Source organism: Cyprinus carpio, chromosome A19, assembly GCF_018340385.1.
Source record: "Cyprinus carpio isolate SPL01 chromosome A19, ASM1834038v1, whole genome shotgun sequence".
Lineage (NCBI taxonomy): Eukaryota > Metazoa > Chordata > Actinopteri > Cypriniformes > Cyprinidae > Cyprinus > Cyprinus carpio.
This window is the reverse complement of record NC_056590.1, coordinates 6871367-6894341: the sequence shown is the minus strand read 5'-3', so window position 1 is coordinate 6894341 and position 22975 is coordinate 6871367. Positions and strand designations below refer to the sequence as shown.

Genomic DNA, 22975 nt, shown 5'->3' with positions numbered 1-22975 from the left:
TTCTGGTGCAGGTTTCCTGCGGGATCTCTGTGAAGTGCTGCTATACCTGTTACTACCTCCTGGAGATTTCCACAACAAGAATATGAGATACTTACTCAAAGTGAGACACACACACACACACACACGCATGCAAAATCAGTCCCAAATTCATTCACATCGCATCATATCTTTCAGGTAATGTCATGACCAGATGAAACAGGGATGAAAACTGCAAAGCACAGATTGTGTGGAGAAAACCATACATTTTGATGCAAACACTGATTTTAAAAACCTGTAACCTTCTTTTCTGCATTTCATTGTAATGAGTGAGTAATTAAAACGGTTAAAAATTGTTTTCATTATTTGAAATAATGAAGATAAAATAAAATATAAGATGAAAAACTTAACCCTTAAAACTGAAATTTAAATAAAAACAGAAAATATACACAAAAAAATTCAAAATATTAATAAAAAGTATAATAGTATCTCAATGTTCAAAATAACATTGCTCTTAAAATATTTTCACACTGTAGTATTTTAATGGATTTATAATTATTATAAATATTATATAATTATTATAAATGCATTACACTGCAGTAATTTAATGCATTAATAGCTAAAATAAAATATAATATGAAAAACCTAAACCTAAAAAACTTGCCTTAGCAACTAATTAAAAAAAAAAATTAAGTACTAAAATTGCTAAAACTAAAAGTATTATTATTATTATTATTATTTTGCTGTTATTATTATTATTTGCTTTTTGTTTTCTTTCTCTATTTTGATCCTGGTCTGTAATATAACTTGTGCTTTTCATTGTTTTATTTATCTATTTTGATTGTTGTCTTTGATATTAAATAAAATCAAAAAAGTTTAAGTACTAAGATGACTGAAACTTAAAGTAAAATAAAACAAATAAAGCTATACAGAAATATAAAAAATAAAATGACAAGCACAGAACAAAATTACTAAAACTTATACTTAATAAAATGATATAAAAAAAAATATATATATATCTAAAAATGTAAATAATTTAATAATGTAAAAAATATAATTGTTTTCTAATTTAAAAATTGTTTTGTTTTTGAATTTTCAATTTGTAAAGCATCTAAATTATTCTCTGTCCAAATTGTCAGTATCTGTTGATAGAGCTTAAGTTGTATTTAATCCAGAACATTCCTTTAAGACAGTAGATCTGGTTCTGTTCTGAGATCCAGACTTTTGGTTTATGTGGTCCTGACAGGTCTTGATGTTCAGTCTTGGTGTCTCACACTTGAGCAAACCTGTTGATGTTGATGAACTGATTGATTCTCTGGTGTCCTGCAGGAGGTTTTGGCCAGAGGAGTTCTGCTGCCCTTAATTAACCAGCTGAGTGACCCTGATTACATCAATCAGTTCGTCATCTGGATGGTGAGACCTGCTCGGTTCGTACAGTCCAGAAGCGTGTCAGGAATTACCTTTAAGAAGTTGTGCGTGTGTGTTTAGATTCGTGACTCCAGCTGTAACTACGAGGCCTTCTTGAACATCTTAAAGCTGACGGACAAAGTGGCCGAGCTGGAGGCCGTCAAAGACAAAGTCCTGGAGGAGCTTCAGTACCTCCGATCTCTGGACACGGGAGGAGACGGTACACACGCTCACTCGGGCTTACTCACTTATGTGTTGGAAAATAAACAGTGTATTCTAGGGTTTGTTTTGGAAAATATGAGACCAAGCTCAGGGCTTCATTTTCTCTCTCTCCACACTCACAGATATCAACTTCATAAAGAATCAAATCAACAGTTTGCTGTTTGTGAAGAAAATCTGTGAAACACGGATACAACGGCTACAGTCAGGGAAGGTAAACAAATCTCTCCTGTTTCATGCACTTTTGCTTTATTATAATTCATGAATGTTCATTTAAAACTTTCTTGGAATGTGTATTTTTATAGTCAATTTATGTTTAACAATAGTGTAAATGTAACATTAAATAATTCCTCTTAATCAGGGTTATTAAAGTTAACTGAAACTAGAATTAAAACCATTAAAACCTTTTCGTTTCTTGAAATAAAACTGAACTGAAATGTTTTATTGCAGCTAGTTGCCAAGGTAACATTTCTCATTTTTATTTTGTTTAACTTGATGTACTAAAACATCAATTGAAATATAAATTAATAAAAAGCTATATAAACATGTTTTAAAAACACAACTACAAATACTAAAACTATAACTAAAATTAAAGTGAATATATAAAAACTAATTCAAAATATTAATAAAAACTATAATAGTATCTTGATGCTAAAATAGCACTGCTCTTAATACATTTTCATCTGCAGTTTAATGCATTTATGTTTAATAGGAGTTTAATTAAGTTTGTTGTAATTAAGACTATATAGAATATATAATTAGGAATGTATAACAAAATTATAATTAAATATTAATTAAAATGATATGGACCACTAAAATAATTAATTATTGTAATTAATAATAACTTTTTGGGAAAATAAAGAAATTGTACTTTTTATAAACTAAATTATTAACAGCAATTAATTAACCACTTGTTTACCAAATAATTAACATTTCACCTGCCAAAATGACTTTTGAACACATTTTGGTTGTTTTTTTCTAAACAGGAAGTTGACACTTTGAAACTCGCCGCTAATTTTGGGAAGTTGTGTGTGATTCCGTTGGAACATATAATAGCACACAACATCGCGCTGCAGTTCTTTATGGGTGAGTCGAGACGGATGCACACTTACTGTCCTCTCATTAGAGTGACATCGTCAACTTGTTCCTCAATGCCTTGTTCTTTATGGGTGAGTCGAGACGGATGCACACTTACTGTCCTCCTCTCTCTCTTTCTCTGTCTCTCTCTCTATAAAAAAACTTCTCTTCTCTCTCTGTCTCGGCTGATTCTCTCGTCTCTCTTTTTCTTTTAAAAATTTTTAAAGCACTCTCTCTCCTGTTTCTAACCCTCCCCCTTAGATTTCTCTTTTCCTCGGTCTCTATGAAGAGAGTTCTTTATCTTTCTCTCGATGTTCTCTTTCCCTCTCCTGGGCCATCTTCTTGTCTCTCTGTCCCTGAGGATACTCTTTGTCTCTCTCCTCCCTTGAAAATACTGATCTCCTCTCCCCCTGTCTTCTATCTCTGTCCTCTAGATCTGTCTCTCAAAGGGTGATTGTTGAAGATGTGGGTCTCTTGTCTCTCTCTGTCTCCTACTCTTTTTTCCTCTTTACCCCTCTTTAAGAGATGATCTCTCTGGTTGGATCTCACCTTTCTCAACTCTCTCTCTAGGCTGGTGTTGAGGTTTCTTTTCCAGATGTGGAGAAGTTGTCTCCTCTCTCTCTCTCACACAACAAAAGCGTTTTCCCGCCTTCTCTCTAACTGGCTGTCAGATCTCTCTCTCTCAAATAATTAACTTCTCTTTCTTTCTTTCTTTACTGTTTTTCTCTTTCTCTCTCCTTATCTCTCTCTCTCTCTACTTTTTAAGGACTAAAGGACCCTGTCTCTCTACCCTCTCTCTCTCATCTCTAGTGCCCTCTCTCCTCTCTCTCTCTCTCTCTCTCCTCTCTCAGATTAAGCTCTGAACACTAGAGCAGTTTTTTAAAATTGCTCTGTCGCTAGATTTCACACAAGATAGAAATGGCGATGCGGCCTCATATGCGTCTCTTCTGTCTCGATCATAAAAAGTTTTAAACTGGGCAGATGTCTGGAGAGAGAATATCTCTAATAAAGCAGTCTCTCTGGGTCTCTCTGTAGACTACATGCAGCACATGGGCGGTCAGGCGATCCTGTTCTTCTGGCTGACGGTGGAGGGCTATCGGGTCACGGCGCAGCAGCAGCTGGAGGTCTTACAGAACAGCCAGAGAGACGGGAAGATTCAGAGCAGCCAGACCACCAAAGGCCTGCTGAGATCCGCCGCGCTCGGCGTCTACGACCAGTACCTGTCCGAGAAGGTGAGAAGACTTAGACGTACCAGTAAAAAATGCGGGAAGTGTCCATGAAGCGATGTTTGACGGGTTTATTTCCTCTCAGGCCTCTCCTCGGGTGGAGGTGGACGAAGCGTCTGTAACCAGACTGGCTCAGAAACTCAATAAAGAGGATCCCACACCAGAAATATTTGATGAAATCCAGAAAAAGGTGATAACTGAATCTTTTTATTTATTTTTTTTTTAATAGCATATATGTGTGATTTGTGTATTCTGAGCTGCATGATGTCAGTTTGCATGGTTTATTTTTCCTGATGTATTTTTATATTATCCTATGTATCTTATATATTATATATATATATATAACAAAATTATAATTAAATATAAACAATTAAAAGATATGGAGCAAAGCCAAACCAGTAAAAATAATTAATTTTAATTTTATATATATATATATTTATATATTTATATAAAAACCCACGCTCTTTATACGAGTTGCAAACAAGAAGTCTTCTCATGATGTCAGTTTGCATATTTTTCCTGATGTAAAAGTAGATGCTTGCAATGTTTATTTTTCCTGATGTATTTTATATATATATATATATATATAAACACGCTCTTTATACGAAAACAAGAAGCTTCTAGTAAGTGCATGTATTCAAAGATTAATTAAAACATTGGGCAGAAAATGTGTCCATTTAAGGTAAAAGCTCTAATTGGGGGAGTTAAACTCTTAAAATCTCCAGATGCATGAAAGCTTATTGCAGATGATCATGCTTAATTAATTGAGAGAAGCATAAATCATGATCACAGTTAAAAAAAAAAAAAAAACAATGTATTATTTTTTGTGAAAAAGGTCTAAATTAAAACCGATTATTTTTTTAACTATTACAAGCTACATACATTTAAAAAAAAACATTAAATTTGGGGGGAAATGTGTTATTTCAGTTTATCTATTATTTATACATTTCAATTTATACATTTGTTGTACTGCCTTTAAATTCTGTATTAAAAAAAGAAAAATACCTATAGTAAAAAAGGTAATTAACATCTGCATAATCTGCATCTGATGTATACTTGACACACACACATATAAAATGAGATTTGGTGGGAGATCTGCTGAAGTCACAATGTTGAATCATCATTTCACCCCAATAACTCATTTGAAAATGTTGAAAATATATTTTATTTATATCAAAATCTTTAATATATTTTATATTACTTTAATATATTTGCATGTATATGTATGTATGTGTGTATTTATTTATTTGTGTTTTTTTTTTTTTATTTTTGAGATTTTAAAATTTTATCATGATTTATTATTATGACTAATTAAAATTAATTAAAGATGTAGGTACATGAGCTGTCTGTGTTCCGCAGGTGTATGACATGATGTTGCGGGATGAGAGGTTTTACCCGTCGTTTAAGCAGCACCCGCTGTATGTGCGGATGCTGGCCGAGCTGGACATGCTGAAAGAGCCCAGTTACATGGGGTCAGACCACGGGGACGGAGGTGACAACACACACACTACCAGATGAGTCTGTTTACACATCATCTCCTAAAATTCATTCATATTTCTCTGTTTCTCCAGAGTCGTTCAACGGGTCTCCAACAGGAAGCATTAATTTAGTATGTCAAATAAAGCCATTCATATGTGTATTTACATACATCATGCGTGATTGAGTGTGTGTGCTTGTTTCTAAGTCTTGTGTTTTGTAGTCATTAGATGATCTCAGCAGCGGGAGCGTGGATGAATCTGTTCAGCTTCATGCCTTTATCTCTGATACGGGTGAGAGTTTGACCTGCTATTAACCATTTTAATAGTGTGATAATACCGTTCAGTTTCAAAAAATTCAAAAACAGCCACTGTGCCAATCAAAATGTCTTGTTGCTGTCAAAAACTTTTTATTTTATTGCACCTGGTTACAACATGATGTAACAATCTGCAGAGGTGAACCTAGACAAGTACAGTACTGGTCAAAAGTTTGGAAACATTACTATTTTTAATGTTTTTGAAAGAAGTTTCTTCTGCTCATCAAGCCTGCATTTATTTGATCAAAAATACAGAAAAACAGTAATATTGTGAAATATTATTACAACTTAAAAATAATAGTTTTTCTATTTGAATATACTTAAAAAAAAAAAAAATTATTTCTGTGACTTGCAAAGCTGAATTTTCAGCATCATTACTCCAGCCTTCAGTGTCACATGTAAACATCCAGTCTATCACATGATCATTTAGAAATCATTCTAATATTCTGATTTATTATGAGTGTTGGAAACAGTTCTGCTGTCTAATATATTTGATGATAAAAAGGTTAAAAAGAACTGCATTTATTCAAAAAAAAAAAAAATTCTAATAATATATATTCTAATAATATTTTTTTTATCCTATCACTTTTTATCAATTTAACACATCCTTGCTGAATAAAAGTATTGATTTTATTAAAAAAAAGAAAGAAAAAAAAAAAATTACTGACCCCAATTACTGACCAGTAGTGTATATTGTTATTACAAAATATTTTATTATTTTAAAAACATAGCTTTTTTTTTTTTCTTTTTTTTTTATATTCATCAAAGTATCCTAAAAAAGTATCACATGTTCTGAAAAAAAATATTAAGCAGCAGAACTGTTTCCAACTTTGATAATGAATCATCATATTAGAATGATTTCTAAAGGATCATGTGATAAATGATCCTAAAAAATTCAGCTTTGCATCACAGAAATAAATGATAATTTAAAAGTATAATAAATTTAAAAACTGTATTTTAAATTGTAATATTATATCACAAATCACATTTTTTTTTCTGTATTTTTGATCAAATAAATGCAGGCTTGATGAGCAGAAGAAACTTCTTTCAAAAACATTAAAAATAGTAATGTTTCCAAACTTTTGACCTGTACTGTATGTCTGGGTCATATTTTACCCTTGAAGCAAAAGAAAACAATAAAAAAAATATTATGTTTAAAGAAAATTAAGTCAATTTTAGGCTCCTCCCAGTTCTCATTAATGTAATGCAAGAAATTGTGAAGTAATAATATTTGAATTGTTATAAATTACTTAAAACATGTTTTTTTATGTAATGGTAGTATTTGTTGTGGTTCCTTTAATTTATGCTGATTTTGTGTTGAATTAAAAAGGAATATAAACTGTATTACATTAATATGAACAGAAAAGAAGATATTTTAAAGAACGTTTGTAACCAAACAATTGACGGTAGCCTTTGACTTCAGTAGTATAAAACAAAATTCTATGGAAGTCAGTGGCTACCCGCAAGTGTTTGGTTTCACTCATTCTTCAAAATGTCTTCTTTTGTGATCAGCAGAAGAAAGAAATAAGTAAATGATTTTGTAAATATTTTTCATTTTTGATTTTGAGGTGAAATATGACCTCAACCTGATTTCACCCGCAGACGTTCTTCGAGCCGGTCTCTGCTTTCTATTGAATTCTGTTCAGTTCTTTTAAATGCTGAGCTGTTGAATTGAATGTTAGTAATGACTCAATCTGTGTGATTTCAGAGATGTTCTGTGTGTGTGTCTCTTCTCTAGTCATCACTTCTCATTTTCAAGCTTCATTTATTTGAAGGAGCAACACTTTCTTATTCTGTGACACTCATTCCATCAGCTATATTTCTTTATTTTCTTACGTTCATCTTTTTTTCCTCTCTCCCTTGTCGCTTTGTCTTGTCGTCCTCTCTCTGCTGTGTCTTTCTTGTTCTCTTTTCCCCTGCACCATCGTTTCCATCGCTCCTGCCTCTCTTTCCCGGTGCTCTGTAGCTGATGCTTTTCTAAACCAACTTCCTGTGGCAGGCGTGTGTAACGATCACGGGAAGACGTACGCCCTCTATACCCTCACCGTCATACGCAAGAACTCCGACGGCAGCGAGGACATCTGGAAGACGTACCGCCGCTACAGCGATTTCCACGACTTCCACATGCGCATCACGGAGCAGGTGAGACAGATTTACCCTTACACACGTCACCTATCAGAGAAGTTTGTTGTACTGCCTTTAAGTTATGCATATCTTATATTATATTACTAGATAATAGTAAAAAACATCAGCAATACTTAAAGGCAGTACAACTTAAATCAACATGGTAGAAATGTGGTTAATCACTAAGTCTATAGCTTTTTTGTTTTATTGGCCTGTCTTTATGTCTTTATTATGATGCATCACTGTTTAACACAGTTTACCGTGTTTAAAACACAAAAATTTGAAAAATGACTGCATTGAAATTATATTTTTATGAAACCAATACAAGCCACAACCATCCATATATATATATATAATTATATTTTTATGATATTATATATATATATATATATATAATTTATTTTTTTTTTTTTTTTTTTTTGATGAGATGAGTGAAATTAAAAAAATATATTATCAAGAATATATATATATATATATTTTTTATATAAATATATATATATTTTATATTTATATATAAAAATATATATATAGTCAATTTTACTTAAATATTTATATATGTGTGTATATACAAGAATATATGTCATATAATTTTTATATAAAATATAGATCATTTTTATGTTTATTTAATAATATTATTATTATTATTATTATTATTATTATTATTATTATTATTATTATCATGGGTGTTCTTGCTGTAAAGGCATTTACAGCTATCTGAATTTAAACATATCCCAAAATATATTTGGATGTGGATGTATTGGTTTAAAAAAAAATGTCATCTTTATCCAGACCTTTATCTGTGGTGATTTTAATTAAGAATTTGAAACCTGGTAAGATGTGTTAACGATGTGGACTGCACCCATATTGGTCGTTGAAATCATCATTAATTAGTCAAAATAGTTAAAAAAAAATTTTAAGCAAACATTAAAAGAAACATGTTGAAATCTGTGAAGGACTGACGTTTAAATTGTGTAAGAGTCTACAAAAATTGTGGATAAGTCTACAGTTTTGTGTTGAACACAGTCTGATCTAATGCGGTTTGATAGATGTGGTGTTTACTAACCCATGTGTCCTCCTTTAGTTTGAGACCCTTGGTCCAATTCTCAAGCTTCCTGGTAAAAAGACCTTTAACAACATGGACAGGGAGTTTTTGGAGAAGAGGAAGAAGGACCTGAACTCTTATTTACAGGTGGGTCAGACGAGGACGGGGTTTATTTTGGGTTCTGCTGGCTCAGGTGTGCTGAGAGCTGAGTTTGTCTTGCAGCTGCTGCTGAATCCTGAGATGGTGAAGGCCTGTCCCATGCTGATGCCCCACGTCTATGACTTCCTGGAGAACAAAGCCTACAGCAAGGGCAAAGGAGACTTCGCACGCAAGGTGAGAAACGGAGAAGCTTCAAACGATCAGTGAAGGTGTTTGATGTCCAGCAGGGTGGGAGATTTAGCTTATAAAGTTATATCGTGATATAAAAAATAATCTAGGCATTCACTAAATAACTTCATGAATTTGTATTTATATGCTCCAACATAAGAAAAAAAGCAAGATTAATGTTTAATGTCTTCAAAAGAAGGCTCTTCTTCAATTTTTCAGGATTTTTTGATGAATAGAACGTTCAAAAGAACAGCATTCATTTGAAACAGAAATCTTTTGTAACATTATAAATGTCTTTCCTCTCACTTTTGATCAATTTAATGCTTCCTTGATGAATAAGAGTATTAATTTATTTTAAAAAAAATTATGTTGACCCCAAACCTTTGAAACAGTAGTGTATATTTTAGCAAAAAAAAACATGCAGACTTGAGTACACATATTTTTAGATAATGCAAACTAATCATTAAACCAATGCACTGAATCAAAAAATTCTAATAAAATGAAATGATAAACCCATAGATGCGATCTTAATATTCTTGTCATCCTTTTGATAGATGCATGGATAGATAGAGAGAGGGACAGACTGAAGGGGCGTTCACACAAACAGCGATTCGCGGCGAGAAAGTTAGCTTAAGTCATTCATTTTCAATGAGATTTGGCAAATCGGGACAACCTGAGGAATAGTAGAAAGTTGAGTCGGTTTAATGTTAATTAGCAGCGGTACAGACACAATCTGAATGCTGCAGTTCAGTAGGAACAGTGATGAAATCGCTCGCACCTCCATGCATTACTCCAGAGGGGAGCAGCCTAGAGTTGTTGTCTGCTTGGATTCGCCGTTTTTTCTAAACTTGTCCTGTTCTCTGTTCTCTGGACAGATGGACACGTTTGTGAATCCTCTCCGGAGCTCCATGCGGAATGTGTCCAATGCCGTGAAGTCACTGCCGGACAGCCTGGCCGAGGGAGTGTCCAAAGTCTCGGCGGACATGGGCCGCATGTCAGAGAAACTTGGCCAGGATATTAAACACTCCATATTTAAGGTAGAGCATGTCTGGAGAACTGGACGCTTTGCATGATGGTTGCCTGTTTTTGTGTAACTGGGAAACTTTGTGCTGTTTGTCATTCATTTCATATGCATACCTGAGCGGACATGTAGGAAGTGTTTGCGCTCGACTGGCGTGATTTTATGAAGGTATGTCACTAACTCCAGATGTGTCTGATCCGCAGGTGCCTCCTTTAATTGCAAAGTCTGACATTGATCCCGAACACTGCCGCATCTCGGCCCAGCTGGACGACAATGTGAGTCAACATCAAATCAAAAACTTGGCCAAATCACTCGAACACAGCCTCAAAGGTTTTGTTGCACAATATGTATAAGCCACTGATTAATAATGACATTTATTTAAATAACTGTAATAAGAAATTCTAGTACAAGCTGTGTGGTACAAGACATCCATAAATATTGTTATATATTTTTTCCCCCGCAAATTATTATTTTTTCTTTATTTTTATAGTAATATAGTAATGTATTATTATATTAGTATATTTCTTTATTGTTTTTATTTTTATAACTTAATAATAATAATAATAATAATAATAATTAAATACTCTATTTTACAGTACAATAGTATTATTACCATAATATTGTATTTCCTTATTGATTTTTATTTTTTATAATTAAGTAAAATAAAATAATAATCATTTTATTATTAAATACTATTTAGATTTTACAGTATATTAATGTAGTAATGCATTTCATTGTTGCTTTTTATTTTTAATAAGTAATGCTGTATTAATATAATATTTATTTATTGTTTTTATTTGTATAACTTAATAAAATATATATTTATTATTATTATTATTTTTAAGTACTCTATTTTACAGTATAATATTACTATTACCATAATATTGTGTTTCTTAATTGATTTTTACTTTTTATTATTTAATACAATTAAAATATTTATTATTATTATTATTATTAAATATTAATTTTTTTATTGTACAGTACGATAGTATTTTTACCAAAGCAATGTATTTCCTTATTGATTGAGTTTATTAATTTAATACATTTACACTATTTATTTAATATTTATTATAATAGCAATATTACCATAGTAATTTATTTTAGTTGACTTTTTATTTTATCATTTAATAAAATAATCATATTTATTATTATTATTTTATTCATTGTTATTATCATTATTATTAAATTCTGATTTTTTTATTTTACAGAACTAGTATTTTACCATAGTAATGTATTTCTTTATTGATTTTTATTTTGTATAATTGAAAAAAATAAATTCTAATAATAATATTTGTTTAATAACAAATCATTTATTAAAAATAATTTATCTAATTAGTTTGCATCCCCAATAATTTTTTTTCCATGGCTTGGAACGAGATTTGAATGAGATTGTAGAGTTGAAGCTGTGGGTTTAATGAATGTTGTTTTGATGTCCAGGTGGATGATAATATTCCACTGAGGGTGATGTTGCTGTTGATGGACGAGGTGTTTGATCTGAAGGAGAGAAATCAGTGGCTGCGCAGAAACATCAAAAACCTCCTGCAGCAGCTCATCAAAGCCACGTCTGGAGACACCATCAACAGGTGCCACGGACACACACTCATTATGACTCGCATACGGTTGTATTTCTGCTGTCTGTTCAACGGTCAACATTTATTTTCACTCCACTGCAGGAAAATTGTCGATCACGTCGACTACATGACCTCGCCTGAGCAAGTGTCTGATTACGTGAAGAGATTCAGGTGATGATTTCACTCGCTGTCTGTTTTGACATGTATGTGGTTCTGCTGCTGCTTCTGACTGGGTTTTTGACCCCGCAGAGACTCTTACTGGCCAAACGGGATTCTGGCCGAGACGCCGCCCCACAGAGACAAAAGCTTACGCATGAGGACACGAGTCGCCGCTAAGACCACACTCCTGGGTATCATGCCAGGTACACACACACACATTACAGCCTGAATCTTCTGACACTGAACATGCAAACATTTATGTGCACTTACAGCATAGACTATAGTGGAAAATCTGCAGATTGCACTATATGTATTATCTAGGGGTGGGAATCTATGGGTATTTCATGATTCGATTCGATTACGATTCAGAGGCCCTCGATTCGATTACGATTAACGATGCATCGATGCATCACAATGTTGTCATACATCCTGTACATCTATTAGAGGTGGGAATCTTCAGGCACTTCACGATCCGATCTGATTCCGATTCTGGGAGTCACGATCCGATTCCAAAACAATTCTTGATCGCCAATTAATTCTTCTGCTGTGCAAATACATCTTTAAAACTTTACATCTTAAATAAAATTGCAGTTATATGCTTTTTGTTTATAGTTGGAATCTCTGTATGTCAGTACTTCCATCTTAAAAATAGAGGTGTGAATCTTCACTGGTTTCACAATTTCAATTCAGTTACGCTTATCATCAACTCAATATCACACATTGCTCAATATCACAATGCGTTTTCAATATTACTGTACATGGCTACATTTTCATATAAATGTTATATCAAATTTATTTTGTGCAAAATTAACTTTTTTTTATTATATAAGCACAGCAGGCTATTTTTTAAAACAAATAATTATTTCAAATAAGTTTTCTTTAAGTGTCCGAAAGTTTACAGACAATAGTTGAGGATTTTTCTTTTTTCCCGTTTGATTACTGATGAGATCATAGACGAATGCAGCTTTAACAGGCTGCATTCACACTAACGCACAGATCTATTTCGATATCATATGTTTTATCCCTGCTCTGAAAACATAACTGACTGTGTGTACATCAGTTTCATATAAAAGTATTCGGGGATGCAAGTGCATTTAACCGCAGCCGCAATTGAGCTTCAGGACAACAAACACAAAGCACGTGTGAAAGTCTGTCAGTACGTGAGCTTCGTGCATCTAATACATACTGAATTCCAAACGGCAGAAATGGAAGCATATCTAAAGTAAAACACGGCGGGTGGAAGCACAGACTGTCAAGCATTGTGCACGTGTCTCACAGAGCAAATTCTGTGCAGTGAAGCCCGCCGCGTCTCTAGCACACACACGTGCCATATGCGGGAAAAATAAACACGCTCAGAATCAATTCTGAATCATTGAAGAGAGAATCGAGATGCATCTGAAAAATTATGTTTTTTCTCCCACCCCTAGTATTATCACATAATCCAAAATGTTTAATAAATGCTTATGCAAGGTGTGGGGGATATTTTGAACTCTGAATCATGTCCATTCTAATTCTGTTCATATATACTGAGCTTTCTGCAAAATTCTACTCTACTATTCAAAAGCTTGGGGTTGATAACATTTTTAAATGTTTTTGAAAAATCTCTTCTGCTCACCAAGGCTGCATTTATTTGATCAAAAATGTAGTAAAAACAATAATATTGTGAAATGTTATTACCATTTAAAATAGCTGTTTTCTGTGTGAATATCTGTTAAACTGTAATTTATTTCTGATTTGCAGCTGAATTTCAGCATCATTACTCCAGTCTTCAGTGTCACATGACCCTTCAGAAATTATTCTAGTATGCTGATTTGCTGCTTATTATTATTAATGTTGAAAACATGATCCATTATATTTTTCAGGATTCTTTGATGAATAGAAAGTTCAAAAGAACAGTGTTTATTTGAAATAGAAATCTTTTGTAACCTTAGAAAAGTCTTTGCTGTATTTTTGATCTGTTAAATGCATCCTTGCTGAATAAAAGTATTATTTATAAAAAAAAAAAAGAAAACAATGCAAAGACCCCAATCTTTTGAATGCGACGAGAATACTTTTTGTACACAAAGAAAACAAAAATAACGACTTTATTCAACAATTCCTCTCCTTGCGTACTGCTCAGAATTGCCAAAATGGCGATATGTTGATTTGGAGAGACACAGAGGAGAGCAATTGTTGAATAAAGTCGTTATTTTTGTTTTTCTTATGTATTTGTTTTCTTCGTCTCAAAGACGAACAAAGCTTTTACGGGTTTAGAACGACATGGGGGTAAGTGAATAAGGACAACATTTTCATTTTGGGATGGAGTATCCCTTTAAGTATTTGGGTTATATTTGTAGCAATAGCCAAAAATACATTGCACGGTTAAAAATTATCGATTTTTCTTTTATGCCAAAAATGATTAGGATATTAAGCAAAAAAGTTTATGTTCCATGAAGATATTTTGTAAATGTCCTACCGTTAATATATCAAAACTTAATTTTTGATTAGTAATATGCATTGCTAAGTACTTCATTTGGTCAACTTTAAAGGTGATTTTTCTCAATATTTAGATTTTTTTGCACCCTCAGATTCCAGATTTTCAAATAGTTGTATCTCAGCCAAATATCATCCTATCATAACAAACCATACATCAATGGAAAGCTTAATTATTTAGCTTTCAGATGATGTATAAATCTCAATTTTGAAAAATTGACACTTAAGACTGGTTTTGTGGTTCAAGGTCACATATTATTGTCCAGCTCTAATCTGCTTAATGCGACTATAAGGCAAGATTTTAAGATATTATATGAATCTATGAAATGCTCTACACAAATACATTTGACTTGACTTGAAATGTTCTCCTCCCATCAGATGAGCTGAAGCACATCATTGGGGCAGAAACCACACGGAAAGGCATCCTGCGCGTCTTTGACATGTTCCAGCATCAACCGCTGAACCGCCGGCTGGCCTGCGTCTTTCTGGAGGGCTACCTGGAGACCTTGTTTCCTCAGTACAAGTTCCCCGAGCTGTTCGTGAAGCTCCACTCGCGCTCGCCACGCGTGCTCAGATATTCACAGAAATTGCGCAGCTTGCACAAGAGGTGACAGACAGACACTTCTCCCGCCGACGCAGAGGGGGAGGAGGAACCAGCGGCCGCCCGCCACAACAGAGCCGCCCCGAACGGCAAACGCTCAAACACACACCTCCCTCTTAGTGCCTCATGGCTGTTCTCCTTTCAAGCACTGTATTGACACGGCCGTAGCATAGCGGAGTTATTTTATCATCGTGAAGTCTTCGGCACCTCAATCACGTCTGAACCACTACGAAAGACTGCAGCGCCCGAGCACTGAGCGATCGCTCTTTCCGTTTGCCGTGCATTTCTGATCTGATGTTTTGAATGACACTGTGTAGATATAAACTGGTTTATTTTGGGTTTGTTTTGTATTTGGCATCGGTCGCCTCATCGTCAATACTGTATGGTGAAGGAAATCTGACCGAAGCTACCTATGCACCTTAACACTCATTACAAGCAGAATCATATGATGAGGGTCGGCAGCGATGTATTATGATCATCTTGTGGCACTGAAACTGAAATAGGCGTAACGTTATCCTTCTCAGCCTTTTGCTTACATGTAATATTTAAGCTAATCTAAAATGACTTAAAGGAATAGATAAGGCAAAAATGAAAATTTGGTGACAATTTACTCACCCTCAGACCATCCCAGATGTAGATGAGTTTGTTTCTTCATCAGATTTGGAGAAATGTAGCATTGCATCACTTGCTCAGCAATGAATGCTCTGCAGTGAATGGGTGCCGTCAGAATGAGAGTCCAAACAGCTGATAAAAACATCACAATAATCCACAAGTAACGTCTTGAGAAGTAAAAAAGTTTTGTGTTTGTAAGAAACAAATCCATCAAGACATTTTTTAACTTCTAACCATCGCTTCCTTACAAAATATGACTCAATAATCCATAATGACGCTTCCTCCAGTGAAAAAGTCAATCTCCTGTTGTTTCTCACATCAAAATCCATCCATATATCTGTTTAGAGCTTATGATTTGTTTTGGATTGTTTTTGTTAAACAGTGCGTGATCTGTGCAGATTTCTCTCCTGATTCAGACAAGATGACTTTCACTTTAGGAAGTGCTTTTATGGATTATGAACCCATATTTTAGCCGGAAACAACGTTTTAATGATGGATTTGTTTCTTACAAACACAGTTTTTGTCTTCTCCAGATGTTAACTGATGGACTGGAGTGCTGTGGGTTATTGTGATGTTTTTATCAGCTGTTTGGACTCTCATTCTGACGGCACCCATTCACTGCAGAGGATCCATTGGTGAACAAGTGATGCAATGCTACATTTCTCTGAACCTGATGAAGTAACAAACTCATGATGGCCTGAGGGTGAGCACATTCGGTAAATTTTCATTTTTAGCTGAACTTTTTCTTTAATAATTATCTGAAGCCCTCAAACGTATCAAAGCGGACAGAGATGAGGAATTCAAGCGTATATTTGCGTGACCGTTTGGAACAGCTACATGGAGCTCATCGCATACGGAGATATGCTTTAAAGAATGTACGTGTCGACGTTCGAGTGCGTCCTGTTTTTATAACTCAATCCAGTGGAAGGTCTGATGTGGGGTTTTTAAAAGTACTTTATTTTAGAATATCAAGTGTAGCACTAAACTGCGACTGTCTGATGCTGGAGACTGTTTCAGTGTGAGGTATAGATTCAGCCTTAAATACAAGACCAAGAGACGTGTGTTTAGACACGGATGCGCCCTCATACACACACACTTAAAGACATCGACTGTCCGAATCAGATTTTCAATCAGAGAATATGTCATTCGTTTTTGTGCAATACGTTTTTTGTTTCATGCATGTTATATAATAATCATATATGGGATAGTTTTCCAGTATATTCGAGTGAAGAATTTCAGAAGCCAATCCAAAACCACCGAAACATTCCGTTGTTGTAAATGGCTTATTTTAAAGGACTTGTTTTATAAGTCGGGCTTTTATGCTTGTGTTGGGGATGTGTTTGTTTTTAATGTTTCGTCACTCCTGCTGTTTTCTTGCTGCTTTTAGAAAACGAGTGGAAGCACATTGTAGGTGAACATGCTAAGACACAAAAGATGCTGCCGAGGTCAGAGGTCGTCTGGCGTTTGAGCACACAGATCTTAAACACTCTCCAGTCATGTTTTATAGGTCTACACTTTACGAGAACATGCATGGGTCATATTTCACTCCAAATTATATATATATATTTTTTTTCATTGTTTTAAGATGATTAAGCACGTTTTATCATTTCTGTAATGAGAAAAGTCTCATAAATATACATTACACTTTAGATTATTCTATAATAAATTATTACATTAAAAAATAACTGTAAAATAATTAAAAACCTAATTAAAATTATAATAAAAAATATATATTTTTAAATATTTTACTGATCGTATCATTATTAATGTATTTTATGTATATTATACATAAAAATAATTGTATTTAAATTATTAAAAATAATTGAATCATTATTATGTAAACTTATATATACTTAAATTATTTTTTTATTATGTAATAATTAGATTCTTTGATTTAAGTAATGAGAATTGGGAAAAATATAATGGGTGAAACTGTTTTCATTTTCTATGCAATCATAATTTATTTATTTTGATTTTGAAGTGAAATATGACCTGTAAGTGTTCTTTCCTCTCAGGTTTCACGAGATTCAGCCTTGGGACCTGGTTCAGATCAGCAGAAATTGATGCGAATAGATGAGAACTAATTTCGTGTTTTAATGAAAGTAAAAATAGCACTTGAACTCTTAATGGAAGGGGTTTGAAGACTGTTTGAGTTGCTCTTGTTTGTGGCTGTTTGCTGTGATTGACCGGCAGTTTTAATCATGTGATTTGCCTGATTGTGGTCTTTCTCTACTGTGATTGGCTGGCACTGAGAAGCTGAAATCTGCTGTGATTGGTCGAGTCACACAGGAGCGACTTCCCCTTTAAATCCACCAAATGGCTGATACAGATGTTTTTGATTTGATTTTGTGTTCAGAATCCCTGTATGTATGAATCTATGAACATGAACTGTGCATATTGGTGTATAGTATGTTTCAGACGTGTGCCTAAATGTACTGTCAATTATATATTTTTATCTTATTTTTCTTTAACAAAGTAAGTGGATTTGAATGTCAGGGTCATTTTAATAGACTGAAATGGACTCTAAAGGAGTAGAGTGTTCGCATTATGCTTCTAAAATGTTGATTTTGAGCAGCTTTACTCAGTATAACACTAATAAAATTAACTCCAACTCACTGCCCATTTCAGAGTGCTGTAATTTACTGTCTGAATGAATGAATGACTGAATGCTGTCTGACAGAATCAAATAAAGCCTGTTTGATCAGGAATTATGAATGGAAATTTAAATGCAACAATTTGAGCTGTTACTGTGCTTATAAAATCAAATCAATGAATTAGTTCAACTTTCAATCAAAGGCTGTCTATCTGACAAATATCTTCCAAAATAAATGGAATATTAATCATGTTCTCATTCCATCACTGCCACAAAAACTTCTGAAATGTTATTTCTTTGATAAACGCTGGGGAGTGCCATATACTGTTGCGTCTTAAACTCAATGGAATCTACATTCATAAAAAAATGACCATGGCATAAAATACATATATATATATATATATTGATATTGATATCTCATCTTTTGCCATTAGATGGTATAACATCATTATTATTATTAGTCTTATTTTGTTCCTGATGTCACTGTGACTGATCACCTGGATACATTAAACCAAGCAAGAAGGCAGAATGGATAAATCGGGTACGTTTTCAAAGACCAGAATGGGTCTCTGCTGGGACTTAAATGCTCCTCTCTAACACACGAAGATCATTCTGCAGCAGGAACAATGTTCTTTAACCCTCCTTCACCCACACGCTCACACATCTACTGTAATTCTGTACACTCAAGCAGGTCACTCTTTCTGAGAATCGACAGGCGTTAAATTTTTTTTCTCACCTTTTGACATGTGAAATGGCATCTGGTGTTCTCGTATCTCATCTGGTGCTTTTCATTATTATTGTTCAACTGAACCATTAAAAAGCATGATTTGTTAATTGAAATAAATCTAAAATAATATACACACACTTATCAAAACATTACAGTTTTTAAATATTTTTTTTATTCGCACCAAGGCTTCATTTATAGTATACTTTAAAACAGAAATATTGTGAAATATTATTACAATTTAAAATATCCATTTTGTGTTTGAATATATGTTCAATTGTAATTTATTTCTGTGATCAAATCTGTATTTCTGGCATCATTACTCCAGTCTTCAGTGTCACATGATCTTCAGAAATCATTCTAATATGCTGATTAATAAATGCAGCCTTGGTAAACAGAAGAGACTTCATTAAAATCCTTTAAAAATCATAATGTTTTCAAACTTTTGACAAGCACTGTATCAGATGAAAAGCTTATTTCAGTTAGCTGGCAAAGCAACATTTCATATTTTCTGAAAATAATTAAATAAAAGCTCCTCTTAGAGCTTTCAAGCCACAACCAGCAAACTTAGGTCAGACTGATCTGAGTCGAGTTGCTTTATCTTTTCTAACAGATCAGATCCGTTTTCATTAAATGGATAATCTAATTTACAAAAAGTCCCATTGACTTTCATTGAGGAGGGTCAAAATTGTTGTATGAGATTTATAGTGTCTAAAGGGTTAGTTTACACAAAAATGAAAATTCTGTCATTAATTACTCACCGTGCCATTCCAAACCCGTAAGACCTCTGTTCATATTTGGAACACAAATTAAGATATTTATGATGAAATCCGAGAGCTAGATTGGCAAAAAAAAAAAAAAAAAAAAAAAAAAATTTTGTTCAGCTCTTTTTCTTGACTTATCAAATGCTTTTGACACAGTTCATCATGGCATACTCCTAAATAGACTCTCCATTGTTGGTCTCTGTAAAAATACCATTAAATCTTTAAAAAATACCATTAAAATCTTTCAGGACGAACACAGTGTGTGCTTTTAAAAGACTGTACTTCATCTATTTTGTCACTTTCCAAAGGTGTCCCTCAGGGGTCTGTTCTAGGACCTATTTTATTTCCCTTGTATATAAATCATTCATGCGATAACATTCCAAATGCGAAGTTCCATCTGTATGCAGATGACAGTGCTATTTACTGCTGTGCTCCATCAGCTTCACAAGCACTTCATTATTTACAGTCAGCATTTGATATTGTTCTGTTCCGTTTATGTCAGGTTAAGATGGTTTTAAACACAGATAAAACTAGTTTAATGATTTTTTCAAATTCTAAAGTTGTACCAAGTAATCTTTCAAAAAAAAAAAAAACTTGATTCTGTTTTTCATAGTGTTTTAAGTTTTATTACTGGTTCTAGTCATCAGACACATCATTCTACTTTGTATGAGAAGGTTGAGTTACCTTCGTTGTATACCCGAAGAAGTTTTAATTAGTATTGTTTTATTTATAAGTCTATTTGTGGTCTAACTCCATCTTATTTGTATCTGAGTTTTTCTAAATCAAAGGTACGCTACAATCTAAGCCCAAATGATCTGTTATATTTTAAAGTCCCTCGGGTTTGAACAGAGCTAGGGAAAAAAAGGATTTTGGATGTAATGCTACTTTGGCATGGAATAATCTACAAAGCATTCTAAAGCTGCCCGTGTTTCCATCATTACATGAATTTAAGCTACTTTTAACAAGCTGTGTGTTTTACCCTTTGCTAAATTGTTGCTGTAATCTTTGATTTGTGTTTTGTATTATGATGTATACTTGTATATACAGTACTATGTTATTTGTTGCTGCTTTCTTAGCCAGGTCACTCTTGCAAAAAAAAAAAAAAAATATATATATATATATGTGTATATATGTGTATATATGTATATATGTGTGTGTGTGTGTGTATGTGTGTATATGTATATATATGTATATGTATGTATATATGTGTGTATATATGTGTGTGTGTGTGTGTGTGTGTGTGTGTTTTTTTTGGTTTTTTTTTTGTGTGTGTTTTTTTGGGTGTTTTGTATGGATGGTTTTGGACAGTGAGATGATTCTGGTATGACAACATTTGCATAAGCTTTATTAGAAAAACAAAGACAAACATTTACAGACAGTGCATTTATAACAGGATCTGGGCTTCAGTACATGTTTATCAAACTACTGTTTGTGTTGAAATGAAAATGCTAAAAATGACAGCAATTAAAACCAGGATGAGTTAGGATCCTGGAAAAGCTAAACAACCATTTTGAAAGACCTCTAATCAAACATCAGAAATGATAATTCAATGTTTTTTTAACCCAACAGATGCTTCTGAATCACTTTTCAGTTGTTACAGTCTTTCTTAAACAGCTGTACATTTTCCACCCAGTTTTCATTCAGAAATTGCTGTAATTGCTGCAGGTTCTTTTCACTGATCGCTTCATTGTGGTGTTCTTGTTTGTTTGGGGCCCAGTAAGCTTGAGAGACCCACAATTTTTTTTTACTGTTATAGCAGCAGAATGCTGTCCACATGTAAGAGGGAATGTTCACTCTATTGTTTAGTTCGTTTTTGCCTGGCTTAGGTATAGCTCCGGTCAGCACATGGGCTAAAACGTTATCATTTTTGTCATAGCAATGTGTACTCATGCTATCTCTGGTCTCGTTTTCAATGCGATTCCAACTGCCGGCATTAAATCTGATATTTTGTGGCACAATGTTGGTGAGTGTGAATGTAGATTTGGCCGTGGATTCATCAGCTGCGTGACAGCTGGGAAATAAGTGACCATGATTCACTCCATAGCTGTTATTGATGTAGTCTTCATTGATGGCCTGATTTCTATATGTATATGTAATGGTTGTGCGTGCAAGTCGAGGATAGGATCTGGATGTGGATGTTTTATTTAAAAGAGAGAGAGTTGTTTGTTAATAAGTGATGGATGTACCTTACTGATTTCTAACTGTCCCTAATGCCTGACTCTGTCAGTTATGTCATTTATTAACACCCCCCCCCCCCCCCCCCCCCCGAAGTCATTACACACCTGTTCACAGTTATGCTTTAACGTAAAACATAAAATTTAAATTTTTTTCCCATATTGCAGCCTGTTAAAGCTCCTAACAGTTGTCTGACTCAGCTTAGCAGTCAAGTGGTTTTCTCAATGTTTCAGTTATTCACTAAAACTCAACATAAGCAGCCATTTATTAACTGATTAAATGTTGCATTTAAAAACCTGCATAATTATTTTTTGTGTATATGGGTATACAACAATATGAGGTTGAATAAATTATGAAATTTTTCATTTTTGGGGTGAACTGTTCCTTTAAAACACTAAGTTGATAAACTAGAAGTTAAAATAGCAATGAATGGCAGATGAATAAACTTTAACATAAGACATACAGAAAAAAATCATTAAAAGAAAAGAGGTGAGGAATGGCTGATAAAACCAGTACACTAAACAAATGAGTCATCATAAAACAAGCTGTGAAAATCATCACCTGTGGCTCGATCATCCATGGAATCCTTGGTCTTCTGAAATCTCCTTGTCCAGTGTATATGTACGCAGAGAAAACAGGAATCCTGCTTTCTGTGTCGTAGAGAGTTGCATACCTATATCCCAAACTAGCACTTGTGAAATTGTATCTTTGACAGATTTTTTTGTAGCGAGTATGCTCAGAGTTAGGATTCAGGATGCCAGGAATCACCGGAGCCTGTCCTTTAAAGAAAAACTCACTACATGTATTGAATTTGTGTACAACTTCAGACCTGCCGGCTGGACAGCTCAACGCCAGCAGCACAGCGATAAACAGCCACATGTTCACAGAACTAAATAACTAGTATAAGAACGTAAACACAAGTTCCCCAGAAGTCTCGCAGATGAAATGGCCTTTCCTTCTGCGCACTTAAACAGTTCAGCAGCTGAGATGGTGATGTTTAACACAGACGTACACACATCCAATCCTGTGAACCCACAAACCTAAAAAACAGAGCTTGAGTGTTAGTTGTCATTCACACATCATCTATTCCACT

General features: G+C 33.8%; 1 protein-coding gene across 4 annotated transcripts in view; it reads left to right on the top strand.

Moving 5' to 3' along the window:
- The window catches only part of snx13 (sorting nexin 13), a 33199-nt gene extending 17503 nt beyond the window's left edge, over positions 1–15696 (top strand). For 2 of the 4 annotated variants that reach the window (XM_042776185.1, XM_042776188.1), the window contains 19 exons: positions 12–100; positions 1306–1389; positions 1465–1603; positions 1728–1816; positions 2589–2688; positions 3715–3911; positions 3991–4095; positions 5265–5397; positions 5477–5514; positions 5605–5674; positions 7664–7839; positions 8903–9010; positions 9086–9196; positions 10066–10227; positions 10415–10486; positions 11649–11794; positions 11885–11953; positions 12032–12144; positions 14792–15696. In XM_042776185.1, the coding sequence (XP_042632119.1) occupies positions 12–100; positions 1306–1389; positions 1465–1603; positions 1728–1816; positions 2589–2688; positions 3715–3911; positions 3991–4095; positions 5265–5397; positions 5477–5514; positions 5605–5674; positions 7664–7839; positions 8903–9010; positions 9086–9196; positions 10066–10227; positions 10415–10486; positions 11649–11794; positions 11885–11953; positions 12032–12144; positions 14792–15024 (2234 nt within the window). In that variant the 3' untranslated portion in view covers positions 15025–15696. Of the gene's footprint in view, positions 1–11; positions 101–1305; positions 1390–1464; positions 1604–1727; positions 1817–2588; positions 2689–3714; positions 3912–3990; positions 4096–5264; positions 5398–5476; positions 5515–5604; positions 5675–7663; positions 7840–8902; positions 9011–9085; positions 9197–10065; positions 10228–10414; positions 10487–11648; positions 11954–12031; positions 12145–14791 lie in introns of all 4 variants that reach the window. The other 2 variants (XM_042776186.1, XM_042776184.1) reach the window with 2 other exon arrangements.
- The last annotated feature ends 7279 nt before the right edge of the window (positions 15697–22975 follow it).